At 42.6% G+C, this 16,734-nt stretch overlaps 1 protein-coding gene across 1 annotated transcript in view; it reads right to left on the bottom strand.

Annotated features, from left to right (window-relative positions):
- Positions 1 to 344: 344 nt before the first annotated feature.
- Positions 345 to 16,734, bottom strand: part of WDFY2 (WD repeat and FYVE domain containing 2) — a 159,058-nt gene continuing 142,668 nt past the window's right edge. The window contains exons 8-12 of the mRNA XM_040991464.1: positions 9,646 to 9,751; positions 4,711 to 4,812; positions 3,768 to 3,898; positions 2,157 to 2,265; positions 345 to 853 (exon numbers count right to left, since the gene is read on the bottom strand). Coding sequence (XP_040847398.1) covers positions 824 to 853; positions 2,157 to 2,265; positions 3,768 to 3,898; positions 4,711 to 4,812; positions 9,646 to 9,751 — 478 coding nt within the window. The 3' untranslated portion in view covers positions 345 to 823. The remainder of the gene's footprint in view (positions 854 to 2,156; positions 2,266 to 3,767; positions 3,899 to 4,710; positions 4,813 to 9,645; positions 9,752 to 16,734) is intronic.

Here is a 16,734-nt window from a genome sequence, read left to right as displayed (position 1 = left end):
TGAGTAAGGGAGAGTTGTGTCAGGAACACTACAACATAAAGGGCTCCAGGAACTCCAGCTGAATTCTAATTTATCCAGGCACTGATGGTTGAAGCTTTGAGTTCTGCAATTATCTGCTTGGGAGTAGCTTTCTCACAGCATTTTCTAATGTGGGGAAGACGGAGAAAATCGAGGCAGAAACCTAAGCACATTGCTACTCAGTACAAACGTGACTGGGTCAGACATTACAAATGATCTACAGATGATTCAAGAAGTCAGTCAGGGAAGCTGCACAAATGGTTTTCCAAATCTCCCCACTGATGAGGACATAAAGCAGAAACACAATGGTGTAAATGGGGATTGAGGGTGTGAACACCTCAACCCTGGTGGGAAGCAGAGAAGGTGTGGGAGATGCAGAGAGAAGGGCTTCTGGCCACATGGTACGTGTCGAAGCGAAGAACCTCCTGTGTCTGCTACAGAGACCCACACGGCCTGAACAGACATGGCCTAATTCTCCCACACTCAGCAAAGCAACACGGAAAATGGAGCATCGGGAAAACAGACAAATAAAACACACCACACAGATTTTTCAGTATACTCAAAACAAGGTAGCACAGCCAGGCTGTATAAACCATTTGTTAAAAAAATATCATCTTTTATATTGTATGAACAGGTTGGAAGAGGCCCTTGCAAGTGTCCACTCACTGGGTGACCCCTGTGTGCGGCAGGCAGTGCGGATTCCTCTCTGGCTCCTCACGGGGCTGCTTTACTTCACCAGGCATGATGTGCACCAGAAGAACCGTTTCTTTAGTAAATACCATCTCTCTGATTTCTGGGAGAGTCATCAAGACACGACTGGGGTCATATCCCACAGCTGGAGAACAAAGAAGATGATGGAGGATGAATCAAATTAAACCATGTGGAGGAAAAGCAATCCTTATTGCTGAATTCTTCAAGTGAAATATCTTCAGTTAACCAGCAGCTACCGGCTGTATATAAACAGGATTTCCCAACCTATGAAATATTTTTCCATTAAGACGTTCAACATTTGCTGGCAGACGTGACAGTGGCAGCTGGTATACCCTGCACCCCAAGCAGGGGCTGTGGCCTTTCCTTGCCTCCTCTTTAAGCCTTGTGGAACATAAATGAACCAAGGCTTGCAGCCTTGACTTTAAACTTGCTTAAAGTCACAGAGGTTGCTAGCTTCCAAGGGGGCTTATTTTACTTTCTTTTTTTTAGAAAAGAATTGATTTATTTGAAAAACAGAGAGAAAGATGGAGAGGAAGAGAGAGCAAGCCAGAGAGAATGAGAAAGTCTTTTATCCACTGGTTCATATCTCAACTGGGAGCAATGCCAGGATCTAGGAGCTTCATCCCGGTCTCCCACATGGGTGCAGGAACCCAATTATTCAGGCCATCTTCAACTGCTTTTCCAGGCACATCAGTAGGGGGTTGGATGGGAAGTGGAGTAGCTGGGACAGGAACTGGAGCCCAGTAAGGGATGCCAGCATTGCAGGTAGTGGTTTAACCTGCAGCACCATAGCGCCTCCTCCCCACACTCCCTGCCTCCGCCCCCAAAGGGGTTTATTTGAACCACCCATCCTGCCACTGCCTCTGAGAAGGAATTGGAATGGGTCAGGGAGGTAGCATTCCATGTACTGGGTGAGCTGATGCCTCTGTGTTTCTCAGAAAATGACACTGGGGAGTGGCTCTTGTGTCCTGGGCCTCTGATGTGGCAATGAAGCCATGTCTGCTACAGTCCCAGAGAGGCCTTGGATGAACGCTACTGACTGCTCTAGCCTCACAGGTATCTGTATTACCTGTTGGCTAAGTCCGGGCCCACCTTGCAGTTTCTGTTCAACCCCATGCCACCTCCACCCTCAGGCCTCTCTAGCAGCACTGTCTCATTCTGCCCAACTCCTGCTGTCATTCCCTTCTAGGTTACTTTCTTGACTGCCACGTGCAGTAGCCGCTACACCCCTAGTAGACCATTCATCCCCCATAGTCGGGAGCCATGTCTTATTTCTTTGTGTACAACTGGTGTCCAGGCTTGAGCCTTGCAGGCTAACAGGCTCTCGGCAAAGCTCACTGCCAAGGATAACCTCTGAGTTCTTGGTACTCCTGTCTATCTCCATTAAGGCCAAAGGCAGAAAGCTTCTTAATAAGATGGCATCTTACCTTAATCACTTTGTCAGTTCCAGAAGTCAGTAACCAGCTTCTGGTCGCATCAAAATGCACATGCACGATGTGATGTTTACTGTCATGGAAGGTAGCTGTAGGTGCACGTCTGGAAAGGGCAAAGGCAGACTCTGAGTGCGGTAAAGGGTCATGACATAAGTGAGGGAGAGCTAGGTAACACCACGCTCTCACTGTCAGCTTAACACCTGAAATGGCTTCACTGCTGGAAACCCTCCTCAGAGCTTCCATTATTCTTACGCTCTCTGATGATAACAGAGCAAAACAAAGCAAAAACAACAGGCTGAAGGATCCTGATAAGTCTTCCAAATGGGAAAGGATGAAATCTCCCAGAGTCCTTTAGGGAATGGCTTGCTCTGGTGCTTCAGTCGGGGGACCATCTGCACCTGTGTGATGGAGGAATCTTTTTAAAACCACAGGCCCTTTGCTCAGTTCTAGCTCAGAGCACTTGTGAACCAGTCTACTTCGGCCTCTTTAATTAAGAATGCTCAAGACACTATCATTCCCAAGGAAGGGCCAGCCATCCCCATCACTTTATCCATCAAGACAAAATATAAGCGAATGCTATTATCTTCTTATCTGCTTTGTGTGTTTTAATTTTTCTTTTTTTCTTTTTTAAAGCTGGAAGGTCTGGGTGCCCTAGAGGTCATGCTAGTGCCATTGTGAATAGGCCGAAGGGATGGGAAGTGACAAAGAGGGCAGCTGTGTCTTCCCTGCTGTGGGGGCTTTCTAAAGATAGTCTTCCCTTTTTCTGCATCTGAATGTGTAGGGTAGACCTTCAGGATACTCAAACTGGTCATGTTACATTTTAAGAACTAGCAATTTAGGTTTAACTTGCCAAGTCCCTTAGACTCTCTGGCTGTGTGTATAAGATGAGGATTTCAGCTGGAACATCTTTAGGGTTCCAGCTGAACCCTAATTCATGAGAAGGATGCTGATTAACTCCATCATGTTTGATGCGTGGAAAATAATCAATGAACATAAATGCTTACTTATTCAACGGTATTGTAATTTATATTTGATACGGGTAAATAAAAACACATGACTTCACTGTAATCCACAGTGCTGGGAGACAAGTTACCTAGGAGATCATGCTGTAACTGGATACTTGTTTACACCCAGGGCACCTTTCAATTAGCCCACATTAGAGACAAAACAGACTCCCCCAGCTTTCAGTGTTCCCCGGGGGTGCCATATCCTCAGGTCCCAGGTTGCTGGGCAGGAGTGACAAGAAGCAGTTACGTCGCTGGGCAACCTAGCACACTGATCTCTTTTAGACAAAGCAGCTTAGCTTTTTCCTGGCCAGATCCCAGCTTGGGCTAGAAAGTGAGCCTTGGGCCACTGCACTTTTGGACAAATCAGCTTTAAATGCACGTACCCCTGGGGTTAGGACAAGCACAGAGAATTCTTTCAGTGTATTCTCTCTTCTGCCTCACAAGGCAACACAAATCCTTTGGTGGCACAGGAGGGCTATGCCATGGTCTACACTCTAAGTCAGGGCACTAGAGGTCTGAGCTGGAGCACTGAGAGTAGCTCTCCTGTTAGATTGTCCCCCTCAACGCAGGAGTTGGTTGGGTAGACTGTGCAACTTACTCTTCATCTGTGATGGCCTCGTGGCAGCTGTCACAGACCCTCACTTCAAACTCAAAGCCCATCAGCGGGATAGAGGAGCGCTTGGAGCTGCACTTGCCGCAGACAGCCTTCCCACACTTGCGGCAATGGTGCTAGAGGGAGGAGAGAAGACATGCTGGCTATAGTCACGGCCTGAGCCCCACCCTGCTGGTCGACTAGGGGGCCACCAGCTGCAATCAGGTGAAGATGCCTGATGAGAGAGCCCTAGGTAAAGGCACAGCCCCCAGGCATGGTGTGCTCAGAAGGCAGGCCTCCAGGACGCACACCTGACATTGTACCTACTCTCCCCATCACTTTGAACTACAGAGAAACCACCCCATTGTCAGGGCATCTTCAAGTTGGGTATCACAAACAAATGTGCTCTCTAGAGGGGACACTGCTGGATAAAGGACACAATAAGGACAATAACAGAGTCAATCCAATGTGTCTACTTGAGTCCCGCTCATCCTAGGTGACCTAGCATTTGATTTCCTTGGGGAAAAACAAACTGAACCATGGAATCAAACTGAAAAGACTGCATTCTATCTAAATCCCCGAAACTACATCAGGAGGGAGAGTAAAATAATTAAGAAATTAACACCACTTACATAATTTCACAGTTTGGTACCAGTATGAGTTAGGCATGACACCTCTAATTTTAAGGTGTATTTTAATAGAAGGCACTAGAATTCTAAAAGTGTATCTGTAACTACTCACTGCGAATAAATCACTACAGACACAGAATTTAGCTCGACTCAGCTACAGCAAGCGGACCCAGGGAGTAAATTACTGTGCAGTCACAGGATGATTTCAGGACAGTAATTTATCCCCACCACCAGTCCCACCCAGGGGTGTTATTTCTTCCACAATCATAGGTTGTTTCCACACAGCTACATCTGGATGAAGAAACATCCATTTCACCAACCTGTCTCAGGCCAATTTTCTTACTGTCCCACATTTGCTTGAAGTTCCAGAAGAAAGGCTGGTCACACTTTTGGCAGGAGTCACTGTCCAGCCATTCAGGAGTCTTGTGAAATAAAACACATCAAGTCATGGTGAGAAGCAGTGAGGACCAGAGAACCTCTCACACTCAGGAGACTCCTTGACTCAGGATGAGTTTGCAAGGAGCAGAGGGGTAGCATTTTGGTCAATTACTCAAAGATTTTTTTCCAGACCACTTACCTACTGTCAGGCCCTGTGGAGGGGATGTGTTGGTGAGTAAAAACAACCTCCATCATCAGTGGAGCCTATCACTTACTGGGAAAGACCAGGCATGAACACACATATACAGCCACTGACACTACAATGACACAGCCTGAGCACAGTGGCTGCTCAGGGACACCGCCTGTCCACTGTTCCCTCATGGCCACGCCTTGTGGGGTTTGAGACTCTTCTTTGCCTCATGCATGGGGCATGGTGTTCTGGCTTTGTTCATTATTTCAGAATCCATGACTAGCCCTCCAAATGATGCCTGGTGGATTTCAAAGAAAAGTTAGCTGAAAGGGGTTCTTGAACTCTTCCTGGCTGATATGCACTAGCTTCCAGAGGCCTGTGTTTAAACCCGGAATTCATCACTTGGCAGAGGACAGCATCTCTTTTCACCAGCACAGAATCCAAGGAGCCTACACACATGCAGCCCTTCAGGGTCTCCCAGAGGTGAATTCCAGGGAATTTAGGACTTGTGGGACACTTCCTATAAAAGAGGCCTGAGCTTACATCAGCTTAAGAAGTGTGGCAACTGGCAGCCGGCCACTCCAGAGGCCATCCAGTGCACAGCAACAGAGTGGAGGCACCAGGAGGCCTTTTCTCTTGATGTTACCCTGTCTGTGCTATGGGACAGATTTGAGCATCTAGGTTCTTCAACCTTTAAGCAGAAACAAACTCAAAGTACAAATTTTATTTACAGAAAGAAAAGAAAAAGAAAAGAGCAAAAAAGGTAACATTTTACAGCTCTATTGTTGGTCTATTTATTAAAACCATGTCAAAGAAGGAAGTTTATTCACTTTGTAATTTTCATCTAGTTTAAAATCAGAATTAATAAAATAATGCAAATTTTTAAGTGAAAAACATTTTATCCTTAAAAGGTTTATCTATGCTGTGGTTTCCTCAGAAGATTCATAATGAAGGAAAATCAGGAAGATTAAAAAAAGAAGAAACAAAAATTTGTCAGACAAATAAATCAAGTGATGCCTATAGTTTGTAATTGCATTTGGGTTAATCAGGAACTTCTAACAACCTAAAGAAACTGAATTAGCAACACACTTCACATCGTGAAAAACATATTTATATACTCCTTACTCCTTAGAGAACTGATGGGGCATGTTAACACTTGTTTATGGAGCAATTTCTCAAGCAGCAGTTTATGCACATGAAATTCACCTGCTACTTTACCCAGCCCCAAAAAGCCAAAGCCAGAAAAGGGTAAAGCTCAGCTATCAGTGACGATGGGGTGTGAGGAAGCTCTGTCCTCCTCTGGACGGCCACATGTGGGGAGCTGTCTGGTTATTACTTAGCAAAGTCAAAAGGTCCCCACCCACCCCCATCTTGGAGTGACAGCTCTGAGACTCTGACACAGGTATGAGGGCACACGTTGCAAATGTTTTCAGACTTTATGGAAAACGGTTAGAAAAACACTGCATGGGTTTCTATTTATTTTTCCACACTAAAACAAGCTCTAATCTTTTTATTTCATTTTCTCACGGCCTTTTAGAAGTCCCCTCTTACAAGAAGGTCCTCTGGGCATTGTGTGGAATCAGTGAGTTTGAGGCAGATTATTTGCCCTTCTCTGGGGAAAGGGAAAATGCAGAGCTACATACTCTGGGGGCCCTGTGCACAAGCACCCCAAGATACACACAGCAAGGAGGGCCCAAGCAATGTTCCCTGAGAGCGTCTGGAAACAAAAGCAGACTGATGGTCCATCCCTTATGCTCACTGTAGAAATACCTCCTCCCCACCCCAGGACAGCTTTCACAAGGAAGCCTGCCTGTTTAGGACACAACTCAAGGGCCTCATGGAGGGTTTCTATGAGGAAGGCTGCAGGAAAGGGGATGTGTGGAGTATGATTCCGTTCTTTTTAATTTAAAAAAGTCTCACACACATGCATTAAGGACAGGTCAGGGAGGTCTCTGAGCAATGGCCGTGCTTTCCATCTGCTTGTGAGTGTTTCGTGGCTTTCCTACAAAGAACATGGAGAGTGGTTCCCTCTTTTCTACAGCTTCCCTTTTCATGGTTGCAGTCATCTGCAGTCATAAAATAGTAAGTGGGAAATTCCAGATCTAAACAATTCCGAAGTTTTAAATTGCTTGCTATTCTTTTAAAGATTTATTTATTTATTTGAAATGCTGAGAGACAAAGAGAGAGAGACAGCGAGAGTGAGAGAAATTTCCCATCTGCTGGGTCATCTCCCAAATGACAACAAGAACCAGGGCTGCAGTATGCTCGAGTCAGGATCTGGGGACTCCATCCAGGTCTTCCACGTGGGTGGCAGGGACCATCGCCTGCTGCCTCTCAGAATATGCATCTGCAGGAAGCTGGAGTCAGTTGCCCAAAATGTGGCTTAAACCCAGCGCTCTCATACGGGATGCAGTTGTCCTAGGCAATATCTTAACCACTGCACGAAACATATGCCTTGGCTTTGCTCACTGTTTTGAGTAGTGTGACGGAAGTCTCTCACTGTCCTACCCATGGCTTTAATCCTTTTTTTCTCCAGTGTATGTATCCTGTGTGTACACGACCCATCAGTCATTTAAAAGCCATCTCCACCACGGGCTCTACTATTGTGATATTACAACACACTGTTTGAATAACTCTCATTTTACTTAAGAGTGCTCCCAAAGCAGAGAAACAAAGCCAGGAAGGCACCAGGGCATAAGCCATTAACTCTGGTACATGCAGCAATGCTGCAGGTTCAGCATATACAGAGATACTGTTCAGAGTTTCAGGCCTCCGTTACAGGACAAAGGGGCACTACTACTTTACATGCACTTTAAAAAATTTTTTATTTGATGATTTTTACATAGTTGATTAGCGTGATAAAGGGTCAAGGGCTAGAGGAAGGTGGGTGAGATCACCATTTCCACATTCTCTTTTTTTTTCCTTTCTGTATCTGGGAGAAGAAGGGAGATAAGGAAAGAAGCCATACCCCCAGCCTCCCAAACACCTCTGCACCCTGGGATGGAGGACAGCCACCTGGCCCCACCCCAGGGTCCCCGATGTGGGGCATGCTCTGAGGGTCCTGCTCAAGAGGTTTTGATAGTTCAACAGTTCTGAATTACTGCATTTCAAGACACATGATTTATGTGTGTCAAAGTAATGTCTATCAACCATTTTGTTCTTTTTCTTAAGTTTATTTGTTTATTTGAAAGGAAGAGTGACATAGATGGTAGGTGGACAGACAGATAGATCGTCCATATGCTGGTCCACTCCTCAAATGCCCACACAGCCAATACTGGGCAGGCTGAAGCCAGAAACTCTATGTGGGTCTCCCTCATGGGAGGAAGAGATCCAAGTACTCAGCTGTCCCCTGTGCTGCCTCCCAGAGAGTGCATCAGTAGGAAGCTGTATTTGAAGTGGAGGGGAGAAATCAATTCCCAGGCACCTAAAATGAGAATCAGGCCCCCTAAGCAATTACCTAATCTGCTGCACACAATGCCTACCACAACCACTTCATTTTACCTGAGGAAGCCACATCATTTCCTCTTTTGGACTTCTATAAAAGACAGAGGCCACTTGCACCGAGACAAAGCACCTGGCCATCCTTCCCTTCTCTGGCTTCCTCAGTCCCAGAAAGAAACTGGACTGACTAGGTGTGCTGATCCTTAACAAAAGCAGGTGGAAGTCCAGCCAGGACACAAAGGTCCTGTAGGAGCCTGTTAGCATCACCAATACTCACTGTCACAATGCAGTGCCTTTGCACTGAGGGTGCCACGTGCACTTTGCAAAAACAATATTCTACCATTCCCTATTTCCCAACAGTCATGAGCATTCTAATTAGTTACTAATAGAACTCCTGTGGATTTATGGTTTAGAGCAAATAAAGCTTTAATCTTCCTAAGCATTTAAATTACTGACTTTTGAAAGGTGAGATATTGTGGGTAGTAGCAACTACTTTCTTGACCGGGGTGAGGATATGGAAAGAAATTTGGGAAATTGCTTTTGTCCTTTTAAAGTGTTGCTTTTCTAATTCACATCCTGTTAGGGAAAAAAAATTGAGACAAATGGACACAATCAATGGGGAAGGTTACCCAGAATAACTCTGGATAATGGGAAAATGGTTTCCTTCAAAGACTTGTGAAAGGGGCTATCGGTAAACAGAGTCGTGAAGATGCTCAGAGATGAAGAACGAAAGCCATAAAAATTAGTGTTATGATAACATTTAAATGTGCTAAAAGTTACAGTATATACTCACATCTGGGAAACTGCTCAGAACATAACTCTATTAAGCACAAACATAATTCTTTCTGATATTTCTAATATTTCTAATAGACCCATACTAAAAGTTCTTAGTTCACCTGAGTCACTAATTCTCTCAATAGCACAAAGCACACATGCCTTCTGTTTTCACAGGGCCTTTAAATCAAAGGAAATAGATGGCTCCCTTTCCTCACCTAGACTTTTGCTAAGAATGGTGTCTACATCACTGAGTCTACACAGTCTAGTTTCAAAGTCCTCATGAAGTCTCTGTCCCAGTAATGTTACACGTCAACGTGCGAGGGAGTAAAAAGGAACTGAAATTCCTTTTATAGCACACGTTTTAATTCTCGGAAATAACCTCTCTGATTTCACGGTTTCATCACAGAGAAGCAGGAGGGGAGGTGAAACCCAAACTGCAGGGCCCAACCTTGCCCTCTGTGCCACCTACCTCCTGCCTCTCCACATCCATGTTCCAGACGACAATGCCACCATCACCGCCACATGAGATGAGCTGCCGGGTGTGCTGTGCATAGGAGAGCGCCTGGACTTTGTCACTGTGAAAGAAACCAAGGGGAGCCCGATGAGGGAATCCCAGGAGAGTTCACCAACATGCACACCACTCCTGAGCATCCACTGGTCGGTCTTAGAAACCGACGGGATCTTCAGAACACTCATGGCAAGGAGAATCTGAGACTGAAAAGAAGTCTGAACGTGGAGAAGCTCACTGGTACGGCTGCGGCTGGCCTTGTCTCCCAGAGGGAATCCAAACCAGTCACTGATTTGGATTTCACTGATCCATTTCTGTAGTTCTTACTGCTTGTCCTGATTTTGTGTCATTTCTTTCCAGTTTGTGCATGGTTAATAGGTTATTCCCTTTCAGTGGCGAAGATGGTGGAGAATTCAGTTTTATCATCTGATAACAGGTGATCACCACTGGCGATTATAGAGATCTGTTTTCTGATGAGTGAGGGAGGGCAGCAGTTCCTTGGCTGTTTCTCTCTGTATGTTTGTGTATTTGAGCTATTTTTAGCTTACATCAATGAAAAATTCTGTGTCTACTGCAAGTGACAATAACCTGTTAGTGATTTCTGTGTTTTTTGTTTATTCTTGACTTGTAGCAGAAGCTGTAAGACTAAAAAGCTATTATACTCTATTGTGTTTTTATGTATAAAATTTGGACTTGTCTTAACCTCCTGTTGTGTCTTAAATGCTATCTTATTATCACAGGTGTTGATAAATTAGGACACAGCACTTTCTACATTGAAAGAACTCATTCTGATTGGCTTATAGAAAAACAGGTGCCCACAGAGGTAGCATACTCTTAAAATTCACAGAAAACAGGGAGATTTAACCTCTAACATTTTAGATGTGCCAAACTTAAAATAGCAATCCCTCGCTCCTGCCATGGAAATGTGAACCAATTCAGTAACATTTAACAAACACAAGTTCATACAATTAAGTCTCATTTGGCAAAGGAGAGTCTCATAATAAATTTTAAAAAATAGCTATGTCTCTCTGATTTTTTTTTCAATGTTAAGTTTAATACAAGCATATGTTTCTTTCACCTGGTCTTACCTTTACTAAATTTACATAGAATAGCTGGCCAAATAAGTTTATATTATTCTCACATGTTTAAGATGATTGAATGTACAAATTTCTGTTCATTTTAATTAAATAATTATTCCAACAAACTTTTTATATAAATAGCAATTATGTTTTCTAGCATATCATCTTAAAGATAATTTCCAAGATCTTCAGGTAGCTTACAACAGACTAATGTTAACAGAGCTTAAAAACAATTATAGCAAACCTAGATAATTTCTAAGTTATACAGAGCACTGAAACTTTGATTAAAACATACAATACTAACTTTGCATGCTTGCCTCTTATTTTTATACCCTTTAGGGAGGTTATTCCTTTTGGTCTTACCAGTGATTGAATTTACTTCTTTCCATTTTAAGAATACATAGAAGCAGTGAATGTAGTGGAATTTTCTATTGTGTTTTCATGAGTTCTCTAATCTGCCGACATCTGTGTATGGGATAACATGGTTCTCTACTGTCCATTCAATCCTTCCTTCCAATATTTGGATTGATTCCCATAATTTAAATGTGTGGTTGGAATTATGTAGCAATAATGGGAAAGAAGTACCACAGTGTATTTGTTTTGTTTTTGAAACAAGGAAAATAATTTTGTCTTAGAGCTGTGGTTCTCAAACTTGTTGGTCTTAGTATATCCTTTTACATTCTAGAAATATGAGCTTTGGTTTAAATGAGAGATATGAACAATATATATTGCAATTGAAATTCAAATTGAGAAATAAAAAATTCAATGCATTTGAAAACAGCAATGATGAATCAATTCTATTTTATTATCACATGTTTTATGAAAAAATTGCTTTCAAAAACAAAAGATTCATGGGAAAAGTGGCATTAATATTTCTGCAGGTCTTTCTAATGCTCAGCTAAATAGGCGAGGGCAGGCTGCCCTCTGTTTCTGCACATATCATGACATGATACCACTCAGCAAGCAGCCTCTGGAAGGCTCTACTGCACACCTCCCAGGGCAAGGATGTAAAGGCATTCCCAAAGTGTCACCTTGCTCTGGAATCAGAAAGGGAAATCTGAAGGACAGGACTTGGAAACGAAATTTTATTTGTTTTGTTTAGAATACTAAAGTCTTAAAGTCTATAAAAAGCATTGCAGTTTGGCCAAACTTTCTCAGCTTTGATGACTTGCTTCCTTGGTTTACTGATTAATGCTTCTAACTACAATGGAAAGGGATTTTTTTATCCTCCTTGGAATCTGCCTAGCAAGCAGGGAGCTTACACCTCACCAGGATTACTGTCAGTGCTTTATATTGACTTGATTAATGTTCTTTATTATATATATGTGTATATAAAGAACAAAGGGTCCTCACTTAGAAAAAGAGCTAAATTCTTTACAATGGTGTACTTTTCTACTATTTCTAAACGTCTTATCACGACTTTGGTTATAAACTTCACCTGTGCTCCTAGCTTCTCTGAGTGCCCACAGCTCCTCTGACAACTCTTAGCTGTTCCTTTCCAGACTGGACCCTCTACTCCGAAAACACAAAATGGAAATTTTAGGCCATGTTTTACTTCTAAAATTCTCTTTGCGACTTTCCAAATAGTCCTCATACAAACATAGAGATCTGTACCCTTACTCTGTTCAAAAAAAAGAGAGAGAGAGAGGGAGAGAGAGAGAGAGAGAGAGATGCTATAAATAATTGCATTGGTGTGTTATCACTTTAAGAGTTGCATGGCCAGAGCTGTCACTTGAAGATGCTTTTCCTTCCCTAGGCTAAAGCAAACACTTGGAAAATTAGGTGCTTTATGGGATGTCTGTGGATTTGCCAATACCCATGTTGTCGGTAACGTATTTTTTCTTTCAGGGGAAACATTGATCAAATATTGATCAAAACTCTTAAAGAGTTATGTAGGGTATCCTCATGGAGAATTTTACTCTCAACCACTCTTGATACTATTGGTGATAGTGACAAGTTAACCACTATGTCATTCAGTCTCTGCAATGTACAGATAACTTTTGCAATACTCGGATTGCCTGAAGACTCTGCTCTAAGTATAGGCCAGAGACTGCAACTTCAACCAAGCACAACTCCAGTGTTTAATGAACAGTAACTGCATGTTGTAGGTATATTAAAATACTGGGATTTCAGAATAAACTCTTGGGCATAGGCCACTAAGCTGACACTGCTTACAGTGCCAGTGGATCAAGAATTTCCTTGGATTTCTAGACTTTTTCCAATGCAAATGCAGATGGCTTCTTGAATATGGACTACCACACAAAGAACTAACAGAACAAGAATTAAAGTGCATTCATAAGGATGAATAACAAGAAGGAAAGTTTATTGTTATTTCTCTGGAATATTGTTATTTCATTAATACTATATTTTCTGGATATATGAGGTTGCCTTTTCTCTTTTAGAGGTATCTCTGACATATGTTTAGTAAATTCTGCTTTTATAAGCTAACCCAAAACATTTGACACTGACCTCCAAGTCTCACTGACTGCCCAGAATTTCAAGGTGCCACTAAGCCCACTTAATTTTAACAGTAACCTCGCTATCTGCACAGGTTCAATGAGATGCAATTTACAAGATATAATTGGACAAAAATCAATTATATACCCAAGACTTTTCCTGGAGTGCCATATTAAAGAATGATGCTCACTGAGGCTGGCAACATGGCATGGTAGGTTAGGCCTCTGCCTGCACTGGTTCAAGTCCTGGCTACTCTACTTCTTATCCAGCTTTCTAATGTACCTGGGAAAGCAATGGATGATGGTCCTTGGGACCCTGCACCCGCATGGGAGTTCTACAAGAAGCTCCTGGCCCTGGCTTCAAACTGGCTCAGTTCCTGCTGTTGTGGTCATTGGTGGAGCGAACCAGAAGATGGAAAATTTATTTTTCTGTCTTCTTGTCTCTCTGTAAATCTTTCTTCCAAACAAAAATAAATACTTTTTAAAAAAAAAAGCAGCCATTGACAGCATAAATTAAAAAACAAACTACAGAATGATGTTCACTGAATCATACATGACTAGCCACTTTAAAAATTTATGCGGCCCAGATTTATACTGCCCATTCTGGAAACTGGTCTAGTAGCCTCATCTGTATGACACTGGTCTTTGGGGGTTGGAGGTATATGGAGAGCTGAGTGGCAATGGTACCAGGCCAGGAACCCAGCAAATACTAGAAACCTCAAGAAATTCAATCAAGCTGATAAGCATTGTAGGTGAAACATGGTGGAGTCTTCCTTGGAAGTGGTTCCCTACACATGAGCTAGCCAATAACAGAGGATTTGAAAAGTCCAATTAAGTCATCATATTCAGTTAACTAGACAGAAGTTACTTCTGTGGTTTTAACAGTTGTTGAATACCATATAGCTCTAGATCTACAAACTGAAGAAAGCCTAGCTGGTTAATTAATACTTCTACTGCACTAATTATAACTAGGCCAAACCTTGCAAGACTAATCTTTCGTGTATGTAATTAAGAATGGTCTTTGAGGTTATTATCATTATTATTATTTACTGGGGCTGAAGAAAAACATAAGGCAGACAGTGGGCTGGAAGGGAAAAGCCCAGGATCTTCCCAACGGAGTATTTGGTGCTGTCAAAGCCCCTTTTCTGAGTTATCTGATTCTGCACTGATCTGCAACTTCTACTATCTTTACTGGAGCCATTTTGCAACTCTAGCAGTTACAGAAAATCAGCATTACTGCCAACAATCTTGTGCGGTGAAGCACCTTGTCACTTCTTCCAGCCTGAAGACGTCAGTACTGTATCTGTTAGCAAATTCACTCCAGGAATCCCCAATGGCTCGGTTCATTTTTCCTCTGGATTTTCTTTTGGGTTGGCTGTAACATCTTACTGGTTGTCTTATTAATTAATGACTATTGAAAAAAGTCTCTGACATGAACTCATTTTTTAAAAAGCCCACTTTCCCTCATCACCTCTCCTGGTTGTCACCTTCAACAGTATATGGTGACACTGTTCTGATATTCAAAGGAAAGAAAGAAAACATTTATCTAGTTGAACAGCCTCATACCTCCGTGATTTGAACTACATTTTACTTGTTAAGGTGCCTTGATTCATGCCAATGATCTTGAAAATGCAAAATAAGCTGCAGAAGGAACTGCCTTGCCACCCAGAGGTGGCAGCCACGCTCAGCAACAAACAGATAATTTATGGCACTCCAGTATTCCAGTAATTATTCTAACACAGAAGAGTGGAACAATGATGAATGCTGAGTCCCAAGATTTATAATAATGCTGTTCAGGGAATTCTTGATTTAAAGATGCAAAACTGTAATTATTCTGTAGTTAAAAATTTGGTGAGAGAACAACTCCAGGTTCATAGATTAAGGGATATAAAAAAATAAAAAGATACCTTCTTATATTCATATTTTATCTGACATCACTGGAAAATGCTTGATATGAGAAAATATTTCAAAACTGGCTGCTATTTCATGAAGGGATACTCTGTGATACACTGCAAAAGCCCTAAGGAGTGCATAAACCCGCACTTTCATAACCACTAGGATCTGCTATCTATAAATACTACACTTACTGGGATGACCTCATCTGCTTTCTCACCAGTCCTGGAGGCAAAACATATGTCTGATCAGGCCCAGATACATCATTTGAGGGAAGCTGTGTAGAATGAAAATAAAGGGCTCTTTGTTTAAAATGCATTAGGGATGATGAGATGGTGACAGCACAGCATCAAACCTAACGTCACATTTTCTTAAGAATGGGGTTTTGTATCACTGCCTGAGTCACACATTCATAATGAAGTGCCTGTGTCTGACGCAGAAACAGATTCTCAGGCAGGCTGACATCTGCTCAGAGGTCGGTCAGGGCCCTCTTCCATCCTCCAGGAGCAGGAGACCGGCATGTATAGACTTTTTCATTCTCTAATAAAAAGTCGACACCCGAGCTCCTTGGGTGACAGGCAGTCGGAAACTGAACCCAGGGACCCTTGATAAAGCACCAGGGATATTCTGCTATTCAATGGCGCAGGCAGAAGTACAGACTGAGTCCTGCTCCTTGTGTGTTTGCATTTCTTGAAGCCGGTATATTTTAGCGCATGCTGTTCTCTGTTTTGGGTAACCTCCTAACCTCAAGGATAATGAGGATCTTTCCTCCTAAGAACCAGACCAGCAGCAGCTTCCTTGGGGGGGGGGGCATTGTCTTGTGAGCTTGGCATACTGTTCCACTTTCACCCTTCCTTGCATCTGTATCCAGTGCGACTCCATTTGGACAGGAGCTACTTTCTTACTTCTTTTGTGCTTCCAAAGGGTCCAATACAAAGTTTGGGTTGTAGCTGGAGTTCAGTAAACCTATGCGGAATGACTCACGAATAGAGGCATAAGCCATACGCAGCAGTATTCCATAGGAAATGCTACAAACAGAAATAGTAGTTATGTCGAAAAGTGTGATTTTGACCTACAGTTTTTATTAACAAAAATAACTTTAACTGCCACTTATTAGGCCTTTTTCATATATATATTCATATATAGTAAATACGGATATATATATATAAATACACCTTTCTTTTAAAAAAATATTTCTTATTTTCACTTCTTTTTGGAAGGTAGAAATGCAGATATCTTCCCATCACTATTTATTCCCTAAAATTTCACAACAGCCAGGGCTGGGACAGGCAAAGCCAGGTAGGAATTCCACCTGAATCTCTTACGTGGATGGCAGGGACCCGAGCTATCCACCTGCTAGCACCTGCTGCCTCCCAGGGTGTACAACAAGAGGAAGTAGGAATGGAAGTCAAAGAACCAGGACTTGGAGCAAGCGCTACGGTACTGACTGCGGTATCCCATGTGGCAACTTAATAGCTCTGCCACACACTTACCACCATCATTTCTGTTTTTTTTTTTTCCCCTTATCTTAAAGACGAGGAAACTAAGGATCAGACAGATACAGCGCTTTGGTCTAAGACTGCATGACTATTAGCAGAAGGGCTGACTGACAGGGAGCTGGA

The sequence above is a fragment of the Ochotona curzoniae genome, unplaced genomic scaffold, assembly GCF_017591425.1.
Source record: "Ochotona curzoniae isolate NIBS_2020 unplaced genomic scaffold, NIBS_Ocur_1.0 contig_64, whole genome shotgun sequence".
Lineage (NCBI taxonomy): Eukaryota > Metazoa > Chordata > Mammalia > Lagomorpha > Ochotonidae > Ochotona > Ochotona curzoniae.
The sequence above is the reverse complement of the archived record's forward strand: the minus strand, read 5'-3'. Positions and strand labels throughout refer to the sequence as shown.